Source organism: Natrix helvetica (assembly GCF_964273705.1).
Source record: "Natrix helvetica genome assembly, chromosome: W".
In the NCBI taxonomy this organism is placed as follows: domain Eukaryota; kingdom Metazoa; phylum Chordata; class Lepidosauria; order Squamata; family Natricidae; genus Natrix; species Natrix helvetica.
Window position 1 is genome coordinate 34,825,794 of NC_138555.1, and position 17,183 is coordinate 34,842,976.

Genomic DNA, 17,183 nt, shown 5'->3' on the forward strand with positions numbered 1-17,183 from the left:
AGATACTACACACTGAAATCTTTAGGACACATTAGCACTTATTTAGGTGTTCAAATTGAAAAGACACAGAAGGGGTTTAGTCTTTCACAAGAAGAGAAAATTGACCACATTCTACATCATTGCAACATGAAAGATGCTAGCACAACAAAGACACCCATGCAAACAGATTTTCACAACTTAACACATGAACCAAGTCCTGAGTTCGAGGATCAAACACTTTATCGTTCAGTCATTGGTTCACTATTATACATTAGTAGTTGGACCAGACCTGACATCGCACTTAGTGTTAATCTTTTATCACGACACGTAGGTAAGGCAACACAATTTCATTGGTCATGCATTAAGAAGTTGTTGAAATACCTGAAACACACTAAACACATGAAGTTATTGCTAGAACCAACACACACTGATCAACCAAAGTTGATTTGTTTTTCTGATTCCGACTGGGCGAGCGACAAGAAGTCACGCAAAAGCACTTCTGGTTACATGATGTTCCTAAATGGTTGTCCTGTTTACTGGCAAGTGAGAAAACAGAGTTTTGTTTCATGTTCATCTACTGAAGCTGAATATGCTTGTGTTTCAGATGCTTGTAATTCTCTAACGTGGTTTGATGCTTTGATCACAGATATCTGGACACGTCCAATTCGACCAATCACCGTGATGGAAGATAATGTATCTGTGGTTTATATTTCTGAGTCACATTTCACAGGTTCTAGGTCCAGACACATTGATATTCGTTATCAAAACACAAAGCAATTAGTTAAGCAAGGTTTTGTTAAATTGCAATATGTTTCTACACATGATCAGATCGCAGACATGCTTAACAAACCACTTGCCGCAAATCAACACGAGTATCTGCGAAAGAAGATGTGCCTTAATTGATGATTAGATGACGTCAGCCCAGACTAGCAAAAGAAGGGGTGTCACGATGTTAAAAAGTTTGCTAGGCCTGAACTGACCTTCAAGAGTTAAACGAAGAAAGCTTTATTGCGCAGATCATAAAAGTTCTTATCTGAAAGTGATTTATTGCGCATGCGTTACACATTCCAGAATTCCTTTCTTCTTTGTTCGGCTGCCAACTTGGCAACCGGAGCTTTCATTATCAAAATGTAACAATTAGTTTATTTTACTTTTATTTACTTTTATTAAAGTTTGTTTATTAATTAGAATATACTTGTCAAAGACTTTTATTTTATTTTTCTTAATATCTCAAAAGATATGCGGAAGGGGGAATCAGCCCGATCCATTGATCTCAAATTTACAGGTTTTTTTTCCCCTGACAATATATATATATATAAAGCACAGCACAGCAAAGATGCATAGGAACCAATTCCCTGAATCAATATTATATATATATAATATTGATTCAGGGAATTGGTTCCTATGCATCTTTGCTGTGCTGTGCTTTACAATAAGTGTTTGCCTTAGGACAAAATAAATTTTATGATATTCTGATTATTCTGAAAATAGGAAACAAAAATATTAATTTGGCTCAGTAACTTTGCTATTGGGAACTGTTGTGTCTTGAGAACAGGTCCTGTTGTCATTAAGATTATTTTAGGTCACCCACACAGCATTTTATTTTTCCTATAGTTCTATAATTTTAAGTTCAATTCATCATAGGTGACAGTTATGCTGTTCTTTCTATTATCAGTTGTCCCAGGATGGAAAGAAGATAAATTAGGATGGAATGAATGATTCTGCCAATAAATCTTTTGTAAGCAATAGTAGGTTATAGTGGGGATGTGTATTTTTTATTTCCAGTCTGTATATGACATTCACCCTTAGAATTGCTAAAGATAATTGGATGATCTCCCAAGCAAAAAGTTTGTGTTTCATTCATGTCTTAAATGTTAGCTGCTGCACTGTGCAGGTACTCTAAGAAACAAGCTTACTGCTTTGGCTTCTCTGAATAACAGTGGTTTTGTGCCTGTTTGTTCATGCAAATTAGCACTGGTGGCATACCTGTTTTTAGTGTTGGAAAACTTTGTATGCATTGTCTTATTTACAGTATCTGGTAACACATTCAAGAGTGAAGATTAATTTCATAGTTGCAGCCATATTTATGTTGATGCAAGTATTAATACCGTGTTTCCCCGAAAATACGACATGTCCTGAAACTAAGGCCATGCCAGATTGTCGCGGTGGGCAAAAATATAAACCCTCCCCGAAAATAAGCCCTAGTGAAGGGGTGGGTTTATCCAGAACAGGGGGCAGCCCTTCCCTTCCCCGGTCACCTCAGGGCTTCTTGGCCCCTTAATCGGATCAGCTGGGCCGCTCCGTTCACAAAACAGCTGATTCGCGGGTGCCGCTCAGGCCTCTGCCTCCAGCAAATGCCGGTCGCTTTTGCAGCCAATTGCAAAGCCGGAGGCCAAGCAACACAACCCAAATGCCTCATGCCCTCCTTGCCTAATGGTGACAGTCACAGCTTGCAATTCCGTCCATGGAACAGGAAAAGAAGGCATGGAAATCCATACACCTGGTACATTGGAAGAAGCCATGCGAGGAGACGCTGCTGCCGAAGTGCAGGAAATCTCCCCCCCCCCCCCGCAGATCGTCCTTTCAAAGAGGAGTTTCACCAGGATGAAGGCGACACAAACGCCGCCTTCAGTCACCTTTGTCCTGGTGAAACTCCTCTTTGAAAGGACGATCTGCAGGTTGGTGGAGGGGGGGATTTCCTGCACTTCGGCAGCAGCGTCTCCTCACAGGGCTTCTTCCGAAGTCCCAAGTGTATGGAGTTTAATGCCTACAGGAGGTCGCTTCTCACCTGCATATTCACATTGAAGGCTTGAAATGGGGCGTAGAGGTTTGAAAAACGCCACATTCCAAGCCTTCACATTATCCAGGATTGCAGGATTGAAGGCATGCGGGAGGGAGGATTTTTTCTCTTATCCTGTTTTCAGTCTGTGACCTTCAGAACGGGGAGAGGCAGAAATATCCCCCTCCATATTTTCCATTGTAGGAGGGGGAGTGGTCACGTGTCGGTATTCTCATAGCCTGATTGGTCCAAAGACTGAGAGCAAACGCTTAAATACTCCTGGCTTTCGTTTCCTTCCCAGTTCCTCTCAGTCTTTTTGGTCCAATCACTTGAGAATCTGTGTGTAGGTAGGAAATTATTGAGTTATTTACTTTAATTTGGTCTGTTTTGGCTAATTGGGCATTTTAAATAGTTTTCCCAACAATTTTAAATTTGCAGCTGTGGCCCAAAGGGACAGTGTCTGCCCCTAAACGTTTGGGGGGGGACCTCTTGGGGGCTCCTGCCTCCCTTCTGAGGGCGCGGAGCCTAGCCCGACTCCTGGGACTGCGGGGGTGCCGGCTCTAGGCAGCTGCAGCCGCGCCGAGGCTTTTCTTTTTAAAAACGGAGCTTTCGGCGCCACGTGGACTCAGCAGCGGCTAGAGAAGCTGCTGCTCGCCGGAACGAGCGGTTTTTCGCTCGGCGAGGCGTTTTGAATACTGAGGCGTGCAGGCGAGTGGGGGGAGTGCGTGCGGGCCTGCCGCGAGGCCCCTGGGTGCCGCCAAGCCTTTATTGTTGCAGCTGGAGGCCGGAGAGCTGAAACGGAGTTTTCGGCCGTTTTCTTTGCCGCGTTTGATTCCGGCGGCCATTTTGAATCATGCCACGTGCACGCAGCTCCCATTGGGCTTGGGGAGCATTGAGGCCTAGGCACAGGCGGGCAACCTGTTAGAGGCCTTGCTGCAACAAGGGTCCAGGCTCCGAAAGGGCCTACAGCGGCCTTCTGATCGCGATTTCCAGTCTCCTGGACACGTGAGTAAGGCGATGGAAAAGGGCGCGATTCTTCCCCAGGGCCAGGCCGAGGGCCCGGCAGGAGGGGGGCAAAAACAGGAGGCCGGGGATCCCTCGGGTGCTCCAGGGACGGCCCAGAGGCCATCCAGGGCCTCCACCAGGGAGGAGGCAAGGAGGCATAGGGCATTGGAAAAGACCTTTGCCAGGGCCGAAAGGCAGGCCAGGTCTGCAGGGCGGGCCTCAACCAGCAGGCCTCGTTCGCCCATCAGGCCTAGATCGTTCCAATCCTCTCCTAGAGGATTCAGCCCCTCATCTCCCTCTGTGTCTCCACCCAGGTCCCGCAGATATTCCAGGCGGAGGGGGTCTCCCTCTCCTTCCCACTCTATCTCACCAAGGTTGGCAAGGGGGGATGAGGAGGACCCCTTGGAGGGAACTTCCAGGGGACCTGTTTCCTCACGTAGGCTGGCCCCCCCAAGGACCTAGCTCTTCTTATGGAGGGGGGGAGGATTTGGAGCACCTCCCAGAAAACATTAAGAGGCTTATTTCGACTGCTATTACTAGGGGCATTGCACAGAGAGACAGGGGCTCCTTCTCTGCTAGGTCTCAGTACAGGGCATCGTCTCCGTCTATGGTAAGCGAGGCCTCAGCCCTGGGAGAGGAGAATCCCCAAGGTATGGGGTTCTCTGAGGATGAGGAGACTGCTAGGCCCGAGAGTCCTCCGCCCAAGGGTCTCTTTCACCCGGCCATGTTCAAGATCCTTCTGAGCAAGGCTAGAAAGACCACCAAGGTGGGCACAGGTGATCCTACGGTTCCTCCTCCAAGGGACCCGGATATGGCCATGTTTTCAAACACGGCCACTAACAAGGCTGAGATTCCGGCACCCCCTTTTTTCATGGAGGTTCTGACCAATCAGTGGTCTCGCCCTTCCAATTTCCCTAACCCCCGGGAGCAATGACCGTCGCTTCTATAATGTGGAGCAGACCTTTGCGAAGGCCATTCAGCTACCTTCCATTGACGCCCCAGTGGCCGCCCTAGTGTCTTCCTCCCCAGTGGTGTCTGGGGACGCGGCTGATAAGTTGAAGCCCGAAGACAAACGGGCGGAACTTACCTTGCGGAAGAACTTTAACGCCACAGCGTGGGCCATTAAGGCGGCAGCTGCTGCGTCTTATTTCAACAGGGCTACGGTCATGTGGCTACACCAGCTCCAGGATCGCATCCCGATCCAGGACGAAAGGTTGCACCAAGATCTGTTCAAGATCATTGCGGCTGCCGAATTTTCCGCTGACGCGACTTTGGACACAGTGAAGTTCGCGTCCAGCGCCCTGGTCACTTCGGTGACTTCTCGCCGTCTCCTGTGGCTGCGTAATTGGCAGATAGATAATAAGGCTAAATGGGATCTGGCGGCCGCCCCGTTCAAGGGCCCCACCCTCTTTGGGGAGGCCCTCGACCCGATTCTTGTCGAAAATAAGGACAAGAAGAAGGTCCTCCCATCTTCTACCAAAAAGTCAGAGAATAGGTCTCATCCTTACCGCAGGCAGTCTTATAGAGCATCTGAGTTTGATCAACAACGCTTTTCTTCCTTCAGGTCGGACAGGCAGTTTTCGCGACAGCCCTATCAGGACAGGAATAGGTTCCAGCATCAATCCCGGCGGCCCTTTCGGGGGGGCGGCGGTCGCCCGTACCGTAGGGGGAAGTGACTCGAACCCGAGTCCCATAGGCGGCCGCCTGTCTCTCTACGCGGATCGTTGGGACGACATCACGTCAGACACATGGGTGAGGTCCACAGTTCGCCAAGGACTCAGGTTAGAATTTCTCTCCACACCCCTGAACTCCTTCAGGTCGTTCCCTCCGTCTCGGAGCCTGGAGCGCCGCCGCCTGATGGATCAGGCAATCAAACATCTCCTGGACATTCAGGCGGTGGAGTTAGTCCCCCGTTTGGAAAGGGGGCTGGGCCACTACTCCAACCTGTTCGTGGTTCCGATGAGTTCGGGGGGTTGGCAAGCAATTCTGGACCTCAAACGTCTGAACCGTTTCCTAGTGTACAGACGCTTCAAAATGTCATCACTCAAGTCTATTCTTCAGGGCATCAGGAAAGGGGATTTCCTGGCATCGGTAGACCTCACAGAGGCCTATCTTCACATCCCAATCTTCCCGTCTCACCGCAGGTTCTTACGGTTCTCGCACGGGAACCAACATTATCAGTACAGGGCTCTTCCGTTTGACCTGGCCTCGGCCCCCCGCACCTTTACGAAGGTGCTGGCGGCATTGGCAGCGCACCTTCGGGCTGTCCCAGTGAGACTACAATGTTACCTGGACGATGTCTTGGTCCAGGCGGGGTCCCTTCCGCGGGCGATCTCAGATCTCCAGCTCACCATCCGGACTCTTCAGTCCCTGGGGTTCTCAGTAAACTTCCCCAAGAGCCATCTGTCTCCCTCCACTCGCATCCTTCATCTGGGGACGGTGATAGACTCGGAGGAGGGGGTGGTGCGCCTGTCTCAGGACCGTCAGGACAGGTTGCGCCAGCTGGCGGAAAGGGTCCGCGTAAGTCGGTCCATTTCTGTCCTCACGTTATCACAGTTGCTGGGCAAGATGGTGTCGTGCATTGGGATAGTTCCGTGGGCCAGGCTCCACCTCCGCCCTCTGCAGTGGGAGCTCATCCCGTTCCAGAGGGACCGGATGAGCAACTCGCTCCGTACCCTTCGTCTCCCGGCAGGGGTGCGCGCTTCCCTTCGGTGGGACGTCACCGGCCATCCAGATGGGCTGTTCCTTCTGGGAGCCGGACAGAGTGACAGTCACCACGGACGCGAGCTTGTTCGGGTGGGGAGCTCTAGTGGGTTCCCACCTGGCTCAGGGCAGGTGGACCCAGACAGACCTCCGCCACAACATAAATTGGTTAGAACTGAAGGCGGCCAGACTCGCCCTCCAACACTTCCGGTCCTCGGTGGAGGGCCGGCACGTGCTCCTTCTGACGGACAATGTGGCCACCAAGGCTCACATCAACCGTCAGGGGGGGACGCGGTCTCGAGCACTCTGGCTGGAGGTTCTGAGGCTGGGCGCCTGGGGAGAGAAGCACCTCTTGTCCTTGGTCTCGGAGCACATCTCCGGCCTCTCCAACCATCAGGCGGATTGGCTGAGTCGAGCCACTCTGGACAATGGCAAGTGGCAGATCCATCCGGACCTCTTCCGGAGGATTTGCCAGCGGTTTGGCGCGCCCCTGGTGGATCTCTTCGCGTCTCCGACGAACGCGCATCTGCCCCTGTTCTTCACTCGCTTTCAGTCCCGGGGGGCGGAGGGGACGGACGCTCTCAGGAGCAGGTGGCCGGCGGGTCTCATGTACGCCTTTCCCCCAATTCCGCTCATCCCGGGGGTTGTCAGAAAGGTGGTGGCGGAGAAGGCTCTGGTCATAGTGGTGGCCCCCTTTTGGCCCAGGCGACCTTGGTTTGCGGATCTCACCCAGATATCGGTGGCCCCTCCGTGGAGGATTCCACGGGAGGAGGTGATCTTGCGCCGGATGGATCAGGACCCCCTGTGGCTTCATCTGACCGCATGGTTGTTGAACGGGGATTGCTGAGGGCGGCTCAGCTGTCCTCGGGGGTCATCCGCACCATAGAGGCTTCCTGGCGTCCGTCCACAAATCGTATCTACAACTCGACTTGGGACGCGTTCGTGAGGTGGTGCTCCCATAATCAGATCTCTCCAACTAGAGCCACCATTCCTAATGTCTTAGATTTCTTGCAGAAGGGCTTAGAGAACGGTCTGTCACACAACACCTTGCAGCGCCAAGTGGCTGCTCTATCATCAGTTCTGGGGGGAGTGGGCTCCTCTTCGCTAGCTCATCTTCCCCTGATCAAGAGGTTTCTCAAGGGGGCGGCTAATCTCCGGCCTCCCCCTGTCCACAGGTTCCCCACGTGGGACCTGCCCCTGGTCCTCAGAGCCTTAACGGGGGCCCCGTTCGAGCCGCTTAGGTCGGTTCATCTCAGATTCTTGTCCCTTAAGGTAGTCTTTCTTGTGGCGATTACATCCGCCCGGTGTATCTCGGAGCTGGGCGCTTTATCATCCAAAGATGACCTCTGCCATTTTCATTCGGATAGGGTGGTGCTTCGGCTTGACCCTACCTTTCTTCCGAAGGTAAACACTCCGTTTCACAGGGCTCAGGAGATTGTTCTGCCGGATTTTTGTCCGGGTCCGTCTTCGGATAGGGAACGGCTCTGGCACCGTCTTGATGTTCGTCGAGCCTTGCGCATTTACCTCCGGCGGACGGCGGAGTTCCGCAGGTCGGAGGCCTTATTTGTGTCCTTTCAACCCAGGACCTTGGGCGCTAGGGTGTCTTCGGCCACTATTGGCCGTTGGCTGCGTCAAGCCATCCGAGAGGCGTATGCGGCAGCGGTGCGTCCCGTCCCCTCAGGGATAACGGCCCACTCCACTAGAAGTGCCGTGACTACGGCGGCGTGGGCCACTAGGGCCCCCCTTGAGGACATCTGTCGGGCCGCCACTTGGGCGTCCCCGACACCGTTCATCAGACATTATCGTCTGGATTTGTTCGCTTCGGCGGATGCTGCCTTTGGGAGAAGAGTGTTACAAAGGGTGGTAGCTGATTCTCCCCTTGGGCCATAGTTATTGGTTAAGTTATCCCTCCCTTGGGACTGGGCTTGGGTATGTCCCACACGTGACCACTCCCCCTCCTACAATGGAAAAAAGAACGTTGGTCTTACCTGAACGTGTCTTTTCATTGTAGTAGGGGGAGTGGTCACGACCCGCCCTATTTTGATGTTGGGGCCAAGGGGAGCCCGGGGTCCCCCTGGGGAGGGAGGTTGTGTTGTTTGTGTTTATTGTTTCAGTTCTACTGTTCGCCTTCGAGGAACTGGGAAGGAAAGGAAAGCCAGGAGTATTTAAGCGTTTGCTCTCAGTCTTTGGACCAATCAGGCTATGAGAATACCCACACGTGACCACTCCCCCTACTACAATGAAAAGACACGTTCAGGTAAGAACAACGTTCTTTTTCAAACGGTTTGCAAAAACGTTCCATTTTGAGCCTTCAGCATATTCCAGGATTGCAGGATTGAAGGCTCGGAATGGGGCATTTTTGCGAACGGCTTGAAAATGGGGAGGGGAGATTTTCCTTCCTCTTACCCTGTTCTGAAGCTCAGCACAGACTCAGAACAGGATAAGAGGCAAAATCTCCCCCCCCCCCCTTTCCTGGCAATCATTCTTTCCTTGGGATCTCAGCGCAGACACACATCCTCCAAATGCTCTATCCGAAGCCTTCTCTGCGTCTGTGCAGAACTCCCAAGGAAAGGATGGTGTGTATGTGTGTGTGAGAAAGAGATCCCTAACCCCCCCCCCCCCCCCCAGGCAGCCACATCCCTCCACTGACCTGCTTTCCTGCTCCATTCTTCACTGCCACGTGCAGGACAAGAAAAGTAGTTTGTGGGACGACTTCCAACTTCGCAAGATCTTTTTTTTTCTTTTGCAAGAAGTTGGAAGGTATTTTCTGGTATTTTTTTTACCATAGGCACACAGTCTACTTTTCTTGTCCTGCACGTGGAGCGGAGAATGGAGCTGGAAAGCAAGTTAGTGAAGGGATGTGGCTGCCTTGGAGGAGGAGTGTGTGTGTGTGTTCGTTCGTTCTGCCAGGAAGAGCCCCCCCCCCCCCCCCCGCGAGGCCAGAGCAGCACAGTCAGGTGTTCTGCAGCCAGCAAGCAGGGCAGGCGAAGGCCAGGATGCAAGGAGAACTTGGGTCATTGTGGCCGCAGGCAAGCAGGTGGTGGAACAGAGAGGGTGGGGCTGGTGGGCTTGCTGCTTACTGCACCTGTAAAATAATAAGCCCTCCCCCTTTAATAAGCCCAAGGCCATATTTCGTGGGTCAAAAAAATATGAGACCCTGTCTTATTTTCGGGGAAACATGGTACCAAATGGGCTGACATCAAACACTGTATAAATATTCTATTTTATGAGCTGCCCCATGATGCAGATCTTTCTGCTCTTTCTTCAAGACAATGAATAATCTGTCAGGCGGGTATTTTTGGCTTCTATAAGAAGCAAGTTAAATTTAAAATGGAATTTTTAGAGAATTGTAAACAGTCTTTCATTTGAAATGTACTCTTCTTTTATTAAAATGTTTATCTTCACAGTGAAACGTGATGTTCAAGACAATGATGAAGAAGCAGTCCAAGTCAAAGAACAGAGCATTCTGGAACTTGGGAGTCTTTTGGCCAAGACAGGACAGGCAGAAGGTAAATTATATATTTAAGCAATTTAATGGTCACATCCCTAGCAGTATTTCTAAAACTAGTATAAATACTAGAATGGGAGATTTTCTCTTTTTCTACCAGTAATTTGAAATTGATCTTGATCAAATAATTATCCTGTTTAGATCTCTTTGCTTTCCCATCACTGTTTCTCCATGTTAAATTATGATTTAACTATGACTGGCTTCACACATTTCATAAAGCCATAAACTATAATACAATACAATACAATAGCAGAGTTGGAAGGGACCTTGGAGGTCTTCTAGTCCAACCCCCTGCCTAGGCAGGAAACCCTATACCGTTTCAGACAAATGGTTATCCAACATCTTCTTAAAGACTTCCAGTGTTGGGGCATTCACAACTTCTGGAGGCAAGCTGGAGGAGAATGATTATCTAGACCCGCGCCAGTCCGGCTTCCGACCCGGGCACAGCACGGAGACGGCCTTGGTCGCGTTGGTTGATGATCTCTGGAGGGCCAGAGATAGGGGTTGTTCCTCTATCCTGGTCCTATTAGATCTCTCGGCGGCGTTCGATACCATCGACCATGGTATCCTGTTGCACCGGCTAGAGGGGTTGGGAGTCAGGGGCACCGTTCTACGGTGGTTTGGCTCCTACCTCTCTGGCCGAACGCAACGTGTGTTGGCAGGGGAGCAGAGATCGACCCTGAGCCCCCTCACATGTGGGGTGCCACAGGGGTAGGTGCTCTCGCCTCTCCTGTTCAACACATACATGAAACCGCTGGGCGAGATCATCCGTGGCTTTGGGGTGGGATATCATCTGTATGCTGATGATACTCAGCTGTACATTTCCACCCCGAACCACCCCAACGAGGCCGTCGAAATGATGTCCTGGTGTTTGGAGGCCGTACGGGTCTGGATGGATGGCAACCGACTAAAACTCAACCCCTCCAAGACGGAGTGGCTGTGGCTTCCGGCCCCCCGGTTCAACCAGTTGCTTCCATCTCTGGCCATCGGGGGCGAGCAACTGGCCCCCGTGGAACGGGTGCGCAATTTGGGCGTCCTCCTGGATGCCCGGCTGTCCATGGATGACCATGTACAGGCAAGGGGGGCGTTCCATCAGGTTCGCCTGATGCGCCAATTGCGCCCCTTATTGGACCGGGATGCCCTACGCACAGTCACCCATGCGCTGGTGACGTCTCGCCTGGACTACTGCAATGCTCTCTACATGGGGCTTCCCTTGAGATGCACTCGGAGACTGCAGTTGGTCCAGAATGCGGCCGCGCGGGTGATTATGGGGAGGACTAGATACTCCCCTGTAACACCTCTCCTGCGCGAGCTGCACTGGCTTCCTGTAGTCTATCGAGTGCGTTTCAAGGTTTTGATTACGATCTTTAAAGCGCTTCATGGTACAGGACCTAGTTACATGCGGGATCGCATCCTGCCCCATACATCCCTACGACCAATCCGCTCACACAGAGAGGGACTTCTCCGGGTGCCGTCCACTAAACAGTGTCGGGGGGCGACACCCAGGAGCAGAGCCTTCTCTGTGATGGGCCCAGCCCTGTGGAATGACCTCCCCCGTGACATCAGGATTACTTCCGATCTCCGCTCCTTCCGTGTACAGCTTAAGACCCACCTTTTTCAATTATCTGGCCTGGCTCAACCGTAGTTTTTTCTTATTCCTCCTGACAGTCCTTTTAAATTTTAAATTGTGTTATTATTAAGGGGTATTTTAATGGCTGATTTTTTAACATTCTTAATGTGATGTAATTGTTACCTCCTCCGTGCATGTATGTCTTTGTATATGTGTGGATTTGCTGTTTATGTGTTTGCACATATGTTTTTATGTGTTATATGTTTTATTGTACGCCGCCCCGAGTCCTTTTTGGAGAGGGAGCGGCTAATAAATTAAAAATTATTATTATTATTATTAAGCTGTTCCACTGATTAATTGTTCTAACTGTCAGGAAATTTCTCCTCAGTTCTAAGTTGCTTCTCCTTAATTAGTTTCCACCCATTGCTTCTTGTTCTGCCCTCGGGTGCTTTGGAGAATAGTTTGACTCCCTCTTCTTTGTGGCAATGCCTGAGATATTGGAACACTGCTATCATGTCTCCCCTAGTCCTTCTTTCTATTAAACTAGACATACCTGTTGGAAGGAGGCCAGAAACTGTTCGAAGTCTGGACCGACCACAAAAATCTGGAGGTGCTTAGGACCCCACGGAAACTATCACCCAAACAAGTCCGATGGGCTCAATACTTCAACCGTTTTGATTTTGTTTTAAAGCACATTCCAGGGGGGAGGAACTTTCTACCTGACGCCCTCTCCCGCGTGCCTCAGTACAAATGCGAATGGGAGTACGTAGTGGACGCCATCATTCCCTCTAGTCGAACCGCTGCCCAAGTGACCAGCAGGTGGTAATGTCATGACCGGCAAGACCAACCCACAAGCGACTTAACCACGAGGCTCAAAACCGAACTGCTAGCAGACCCCTGGTTCCAAAACAACCAACACATCTTGACAAAAAGAAATGACCTTGCATGAAAGGGGACAAAACTCTACGTCCCAGAATCTTTACGTACCCTAATTCTCCAGAGGAGCCACAACGCCAAACTGGCAGGTCACTTTGGGTTCCTAAAGACTTAACACTTAGCCCGGAGACAATCCTGGTGGCCTGGCATGAAGAAAGATGTAGATAGTTACGTGAAAAGTTGCACCATCTGCACCACAATGAAGAGACGAACAGGAAAAACCCCCGGACTGCTGCAAATAGTAGCAGAGCCAACGAGGCCGTGGGAGGAGATCGCAATGGACTTTCTAGTAGAGTTGCCAAAAAGAGGGGGAAACACGGTGATTTGGACTGTAATAGACCTGTTCTCCAAACAGGAACACTTCATACCCTGTAGTGGACTACCCTCGGCTCACAAGCTGGCTAAACTGTTCGTGAAGCATATCTACCGACTGCATGGAGTACCTCGAAGAATTATCTCCGACGGGTCCAGTTCACGGCTAAGTTCTGGAGGGAGTTCCTGCGGTCCATTGGGTCATCTCAGGGCCTTAGTTCAGCTTTTCATCAGAGCACCAATGGGGCAGCAAGAGAGACTGAACAGGTGGAGCAGTACCTGAGGTGCTATGTAAACTATCAGCAGTCCAATTGGGCAGACCTTTTATCTTTTGCTGAGGTTGCGTACAATAATGCTGTTCACAGTAGCACAGGACTCACACCGTTCAAAGTAGTAAGCGGTATGGACTTCGTCCCAATGCCTGAGTATCCAAGGGATCCCCCCTCCTCAGTCAGCTTGACTGATTGGATGTCGATGCTGAAAGCAACCTGGGAAAATGTCAAACAGCACTGGCTAAAGTGGCACAAACGTATAAGAAACAGGCAGATAAACACCGGGCTCTGCAACGGCCATTCTGGGTGGGAGAGAAGGTTTACCTCTCCACAAAATATTTGAGATTAAAACTGCCTAGCAAGAAACTGGGGCCAAAGTTTATGGGACCATTCCCCATAGTAAAGATCATCAACCCAGTCACAGTGCAATTGAAACTGCCTCGATTGTTGGGGAAGATACACCCAGCATTTCATAGCAGCCTCTTAAAACCCGTGATTGGATCCACTCTGAGACCACTACCCCGGGAGCCCCCGGGCCCTACGGTCATAGGGGGCCAAACCCATTATGAAGTTCAACGAATCCTTGATTCAAGGTGGCACAGGAGACAACTCCAATACTTAATCAAGTGGAAGGGCTACCCCTTATCAGAGGCATCTTGGGTGAAAATTAGAAATATCCAGGCTGATGGCCTTATAGCAAAATTCCATGCAGAAAATCCAAGCAAGCCTGGGGGAGGAACACATCCCTAAGTTATACACCTGTACTCAAAATGCTTTGTTTTACACAGGTCGCTTTCAGGAAGTGAAGGGAGCTGGATGTCGACGTGTAAAGCGTTTCCATGACTACTATCAACTCGGGAAGGGAGGAGAATTCCATGCATACTTTTGGCCCGTCAAGTCTCATATTCTTTGCAGCTGGCCTGTGAATGCGCATGTCTATACACCTGCCGTAACATCTTGTTGGTGTATGTGATTAATGACTTCAGGCAGAGGGGAGGGGACACAGGGGTAAAGTTCAGATGCCATTAAGTGGAATTTAGTTTCGGCTCCACAGAAAGTCATGCCAAGATGTTGATCCTAATAAATGAATGTTTTTTTTAAGCTTTGTCTCGAGGCTCGTAAATTAATTAGGTCATCTCTTGGGAACTTCACACGCAGGCTATTTGCTGATATTCTGCCTTAGTTATGTCCCCCTTTCCACTTTTTATATTTATCCTTTTTGTCTTTGAATTTGTCACAGAGTTCTTTATGCAGCCATGCTGGTTTCTTTTGGGAGCTGTTAGTTTTCTTCTTCATTGGTATTGTTCTAGACTGGGCTTTTATAATCTCATTTTTCAAAATTTCCCAAGCTTCTTGAGTTGTTTTCCCCTTGAGGATTCTCATCCATGGAATCCTTCCCAAGCTCTCTCTTAGTTTATTGAAATTAGCTCTCTTAAAGTCCAAGACTCTAGTTTGACTTTGTTCTACTACTTGTGTTTGCGTAATGTTGAATTCCAGTATTGCATGATTGCTTGCCCCCAAGGTTCCTGTAGCTTCAACACCTTATCATTTCCTCTCTGTTAGTGAGAATTAAGTCCAATATGGCCGATCTCCTTGTTCCCTTCTCTACCTTTTGGGAAACAAAGTTGTCTGCTAGGTTTGTTAGGAACCTGTTGGATCTTCCACTTGGTGCAGAGTTTGTTTCCCAGTTGATGTCAGGGTAGTTAAAATCCCCCATTACTATTGTGGTGTGCTTCCTACATACCTTAGTTAGCTGACTAGCAAAAGGTTCGTCTACTTCCTCTGCTTGGTTAGGTTGCCTGTAGTATAGACCTATGGCAATGTCGTTTCCCCCCCTTTAATATTGACCCAAATGCATTCAAGATAGTTCTCATCATTGTTGTGCTCTATTTCTGTAGAGATGTAGTTATTTCTTATATATAGTGCAACTCCACCTCCTCTTTTATTTGGTCTATTTCTTTTAAATAATTTAAATCCTTCTAGCTGTATGTTCCAATTGTGGGTTTCATCCCACCAAGTTTCTGTAATGGCAACAATATCATATCTGCCCTCATTTACTTGAATTTCTAATTCACCCTGTTTATTCCTCATACTGTGTGCATTGGTGTATAGACATTTGAGTCCATTTTGATTGACCCTGTGTTTACTGTCTACATAACCTGTGTTATGCCTGACTGCCCCTATTTTCTTGCCACTTGTATGATTCATGCACATGGTATGGCACTCACTATTAAATGCTTGGTTTTGCTTGATAGCGGTAGTGATAATCTTACCCGCACAAACATCTATGTTACATGCACTGATAACCCTATGACTTTTAGGTTGCTTGGGACAGAAATGTTCTGTATCAATTAATTCTCTGTCCCCGCTGTTCAGTTTAAATGTTTATCCAGAAAATCTGTGATTTTAATGCCAAGTAACTCAGTCCCTTTCTTGGATGGGTGCAAACCATCTCTTTTGTACAGTTTTTCATTGGACCAGCTGCAGACATCATGACTAATAAAACCAAAGCCTTCCCTTTTGCACCACTCCATAAGCCACACATTAAACTCTGCTACACGCTGGCCCTTCCCTTTTTGTTCCTTATATACTTATACCTATATATACTTATATACCTATACTACTAAGTTCATACCCCAAGCTCTGGAAATCATCCTGCACAGAAAGTACATCTTTTTGGGACAGTTCATTTGTTCCAAGATGTATAGTAGCATCAACATCACAGTCCTTACTTGCATTCTTGACTATCTTAAGAATACGCCTCTTGTCTCTGCTGGCAGTAGCACCTGGTAGACACCTGACCTCTTTTAAAACCTCCATATCCTTTCCTAAATTTACATGCCTTATGATTGAATCACCAACCAGAAGGTGACTTCTCTTTTTGCATACCTTGTTCTTCTTGTGCGACTGATGTGTGATACCTGGTTCCCCATTTCGCCTTTCCGAAGTAAGTTCTTCGTTTTGGACCATGATCCTTTGCTTATCTGAGTCATTATCACAACTACCTTGACCTGTCACTTTAGTGTCCCCATTAAGGTCAGCAAGGGCGCTATAACTGTTATTCTGGGACACAGCAAAAGCTTTGTTTTTATGGTTCACAGCTCTCACCCTGCCAGATCCCACAGTTGTCCAGACTGCTCTTCTCTTGCGGGATCTTTGCGGAAGAGGGGGCTGGTAGCGTGGCATCTCCATAGAATGGAATGGCCGAATTGGGCATCTAATTTCTGATTGGAGAGCACAGATTAGAGATTAAACATAGGTAATGTGTCTATGTAGTCTAGTAATTTGTTTACAAAGGGGACAGTATCCAAATTTGGAAAGAGTACTGCAAAAGACAGGTGCAAAACAGCTATTACATTGAACTAAGCCAGTCATTTCGAAATAAAATAAAAACACAGTCTCAAGTGCACTAACCCAGAATGTATTATTGGTATTTTTGGTTTATAGATATATGATTCTACCGTAGTCCTATGGAGCTCTTTGACTCCCCTCTCGCAGCCAGGAGCTATAAACACTAACTAGGTTCACATGGCATTCTGAGCCCAAACAAGCCATTTTGTCACCTAGTCATTAGAAAATGTAGCTTGTAGGAAATTAACTTCCCTGCCTATTTATTGTGGTTTGACACACATAAGCTTTATTATCTGTTTCTGAGGAAGACTTAAAGTACTCATAATCATTAAACACTGTCATACTTGAGGGTCAAACTATATAAAAAGTTAATTATAATATGTATTTACTACTAATGTTTCTATGTTGTTTCATTTCAAATGGTTCTAAGCAACTTATAGCAAAATAAGGATTAAATAACAGAAAACAATGTAAATTGGTTGGCTTTATATGTGTATAGTTTCTTTACAAAGTGACAGTTCTGGCATAGAGGGAGGGTGAGTCTTTGTTCCTCATGATACCAATCCAGATGTTTCCCAGAAGCTATTTGTTCAAGAACTAAATGTGTATACACCAATTATACAATTAATTTTATATCTAGTTTGCCCTTGACAAATAAGGGGACAAATATTGTGTTCATATACTTTTCTAGATCCCACTTACATTTTAAGACAGGCTTTCCTATCTCCAAATATATTGGATTATCATTCTTATGTTTCCCAAGACTTG

The 17,183-nt window shown here is 48.4% G+C and overlaps 1 protein-coding gene across 2 annotated transcripts in view; it reads left to right on the top strand.

Moving 5' to 3' along the window:
* LOC309400490 (26S proteasome non-ATPase regulatory subunit 11-like) overlaps positions 1–17,183 on the top strand; it is a 145,745-nt gene that overhangs the window by 17,708 nt on the left and 110,854 nt on the right. For both annotated transcript variants that reach the window (XM_081969013.1, XM_081969012.1), the window contains exon 2: positions 9,874–9,975. In XM_081969013.1, the coding sequence (XP_081825139.1) occupies positions 9,874–9,975 (102 nt within the window). The remainder of the gene's footprint in view (positions 1–9,873; positions 9,976–17,183) is intronic.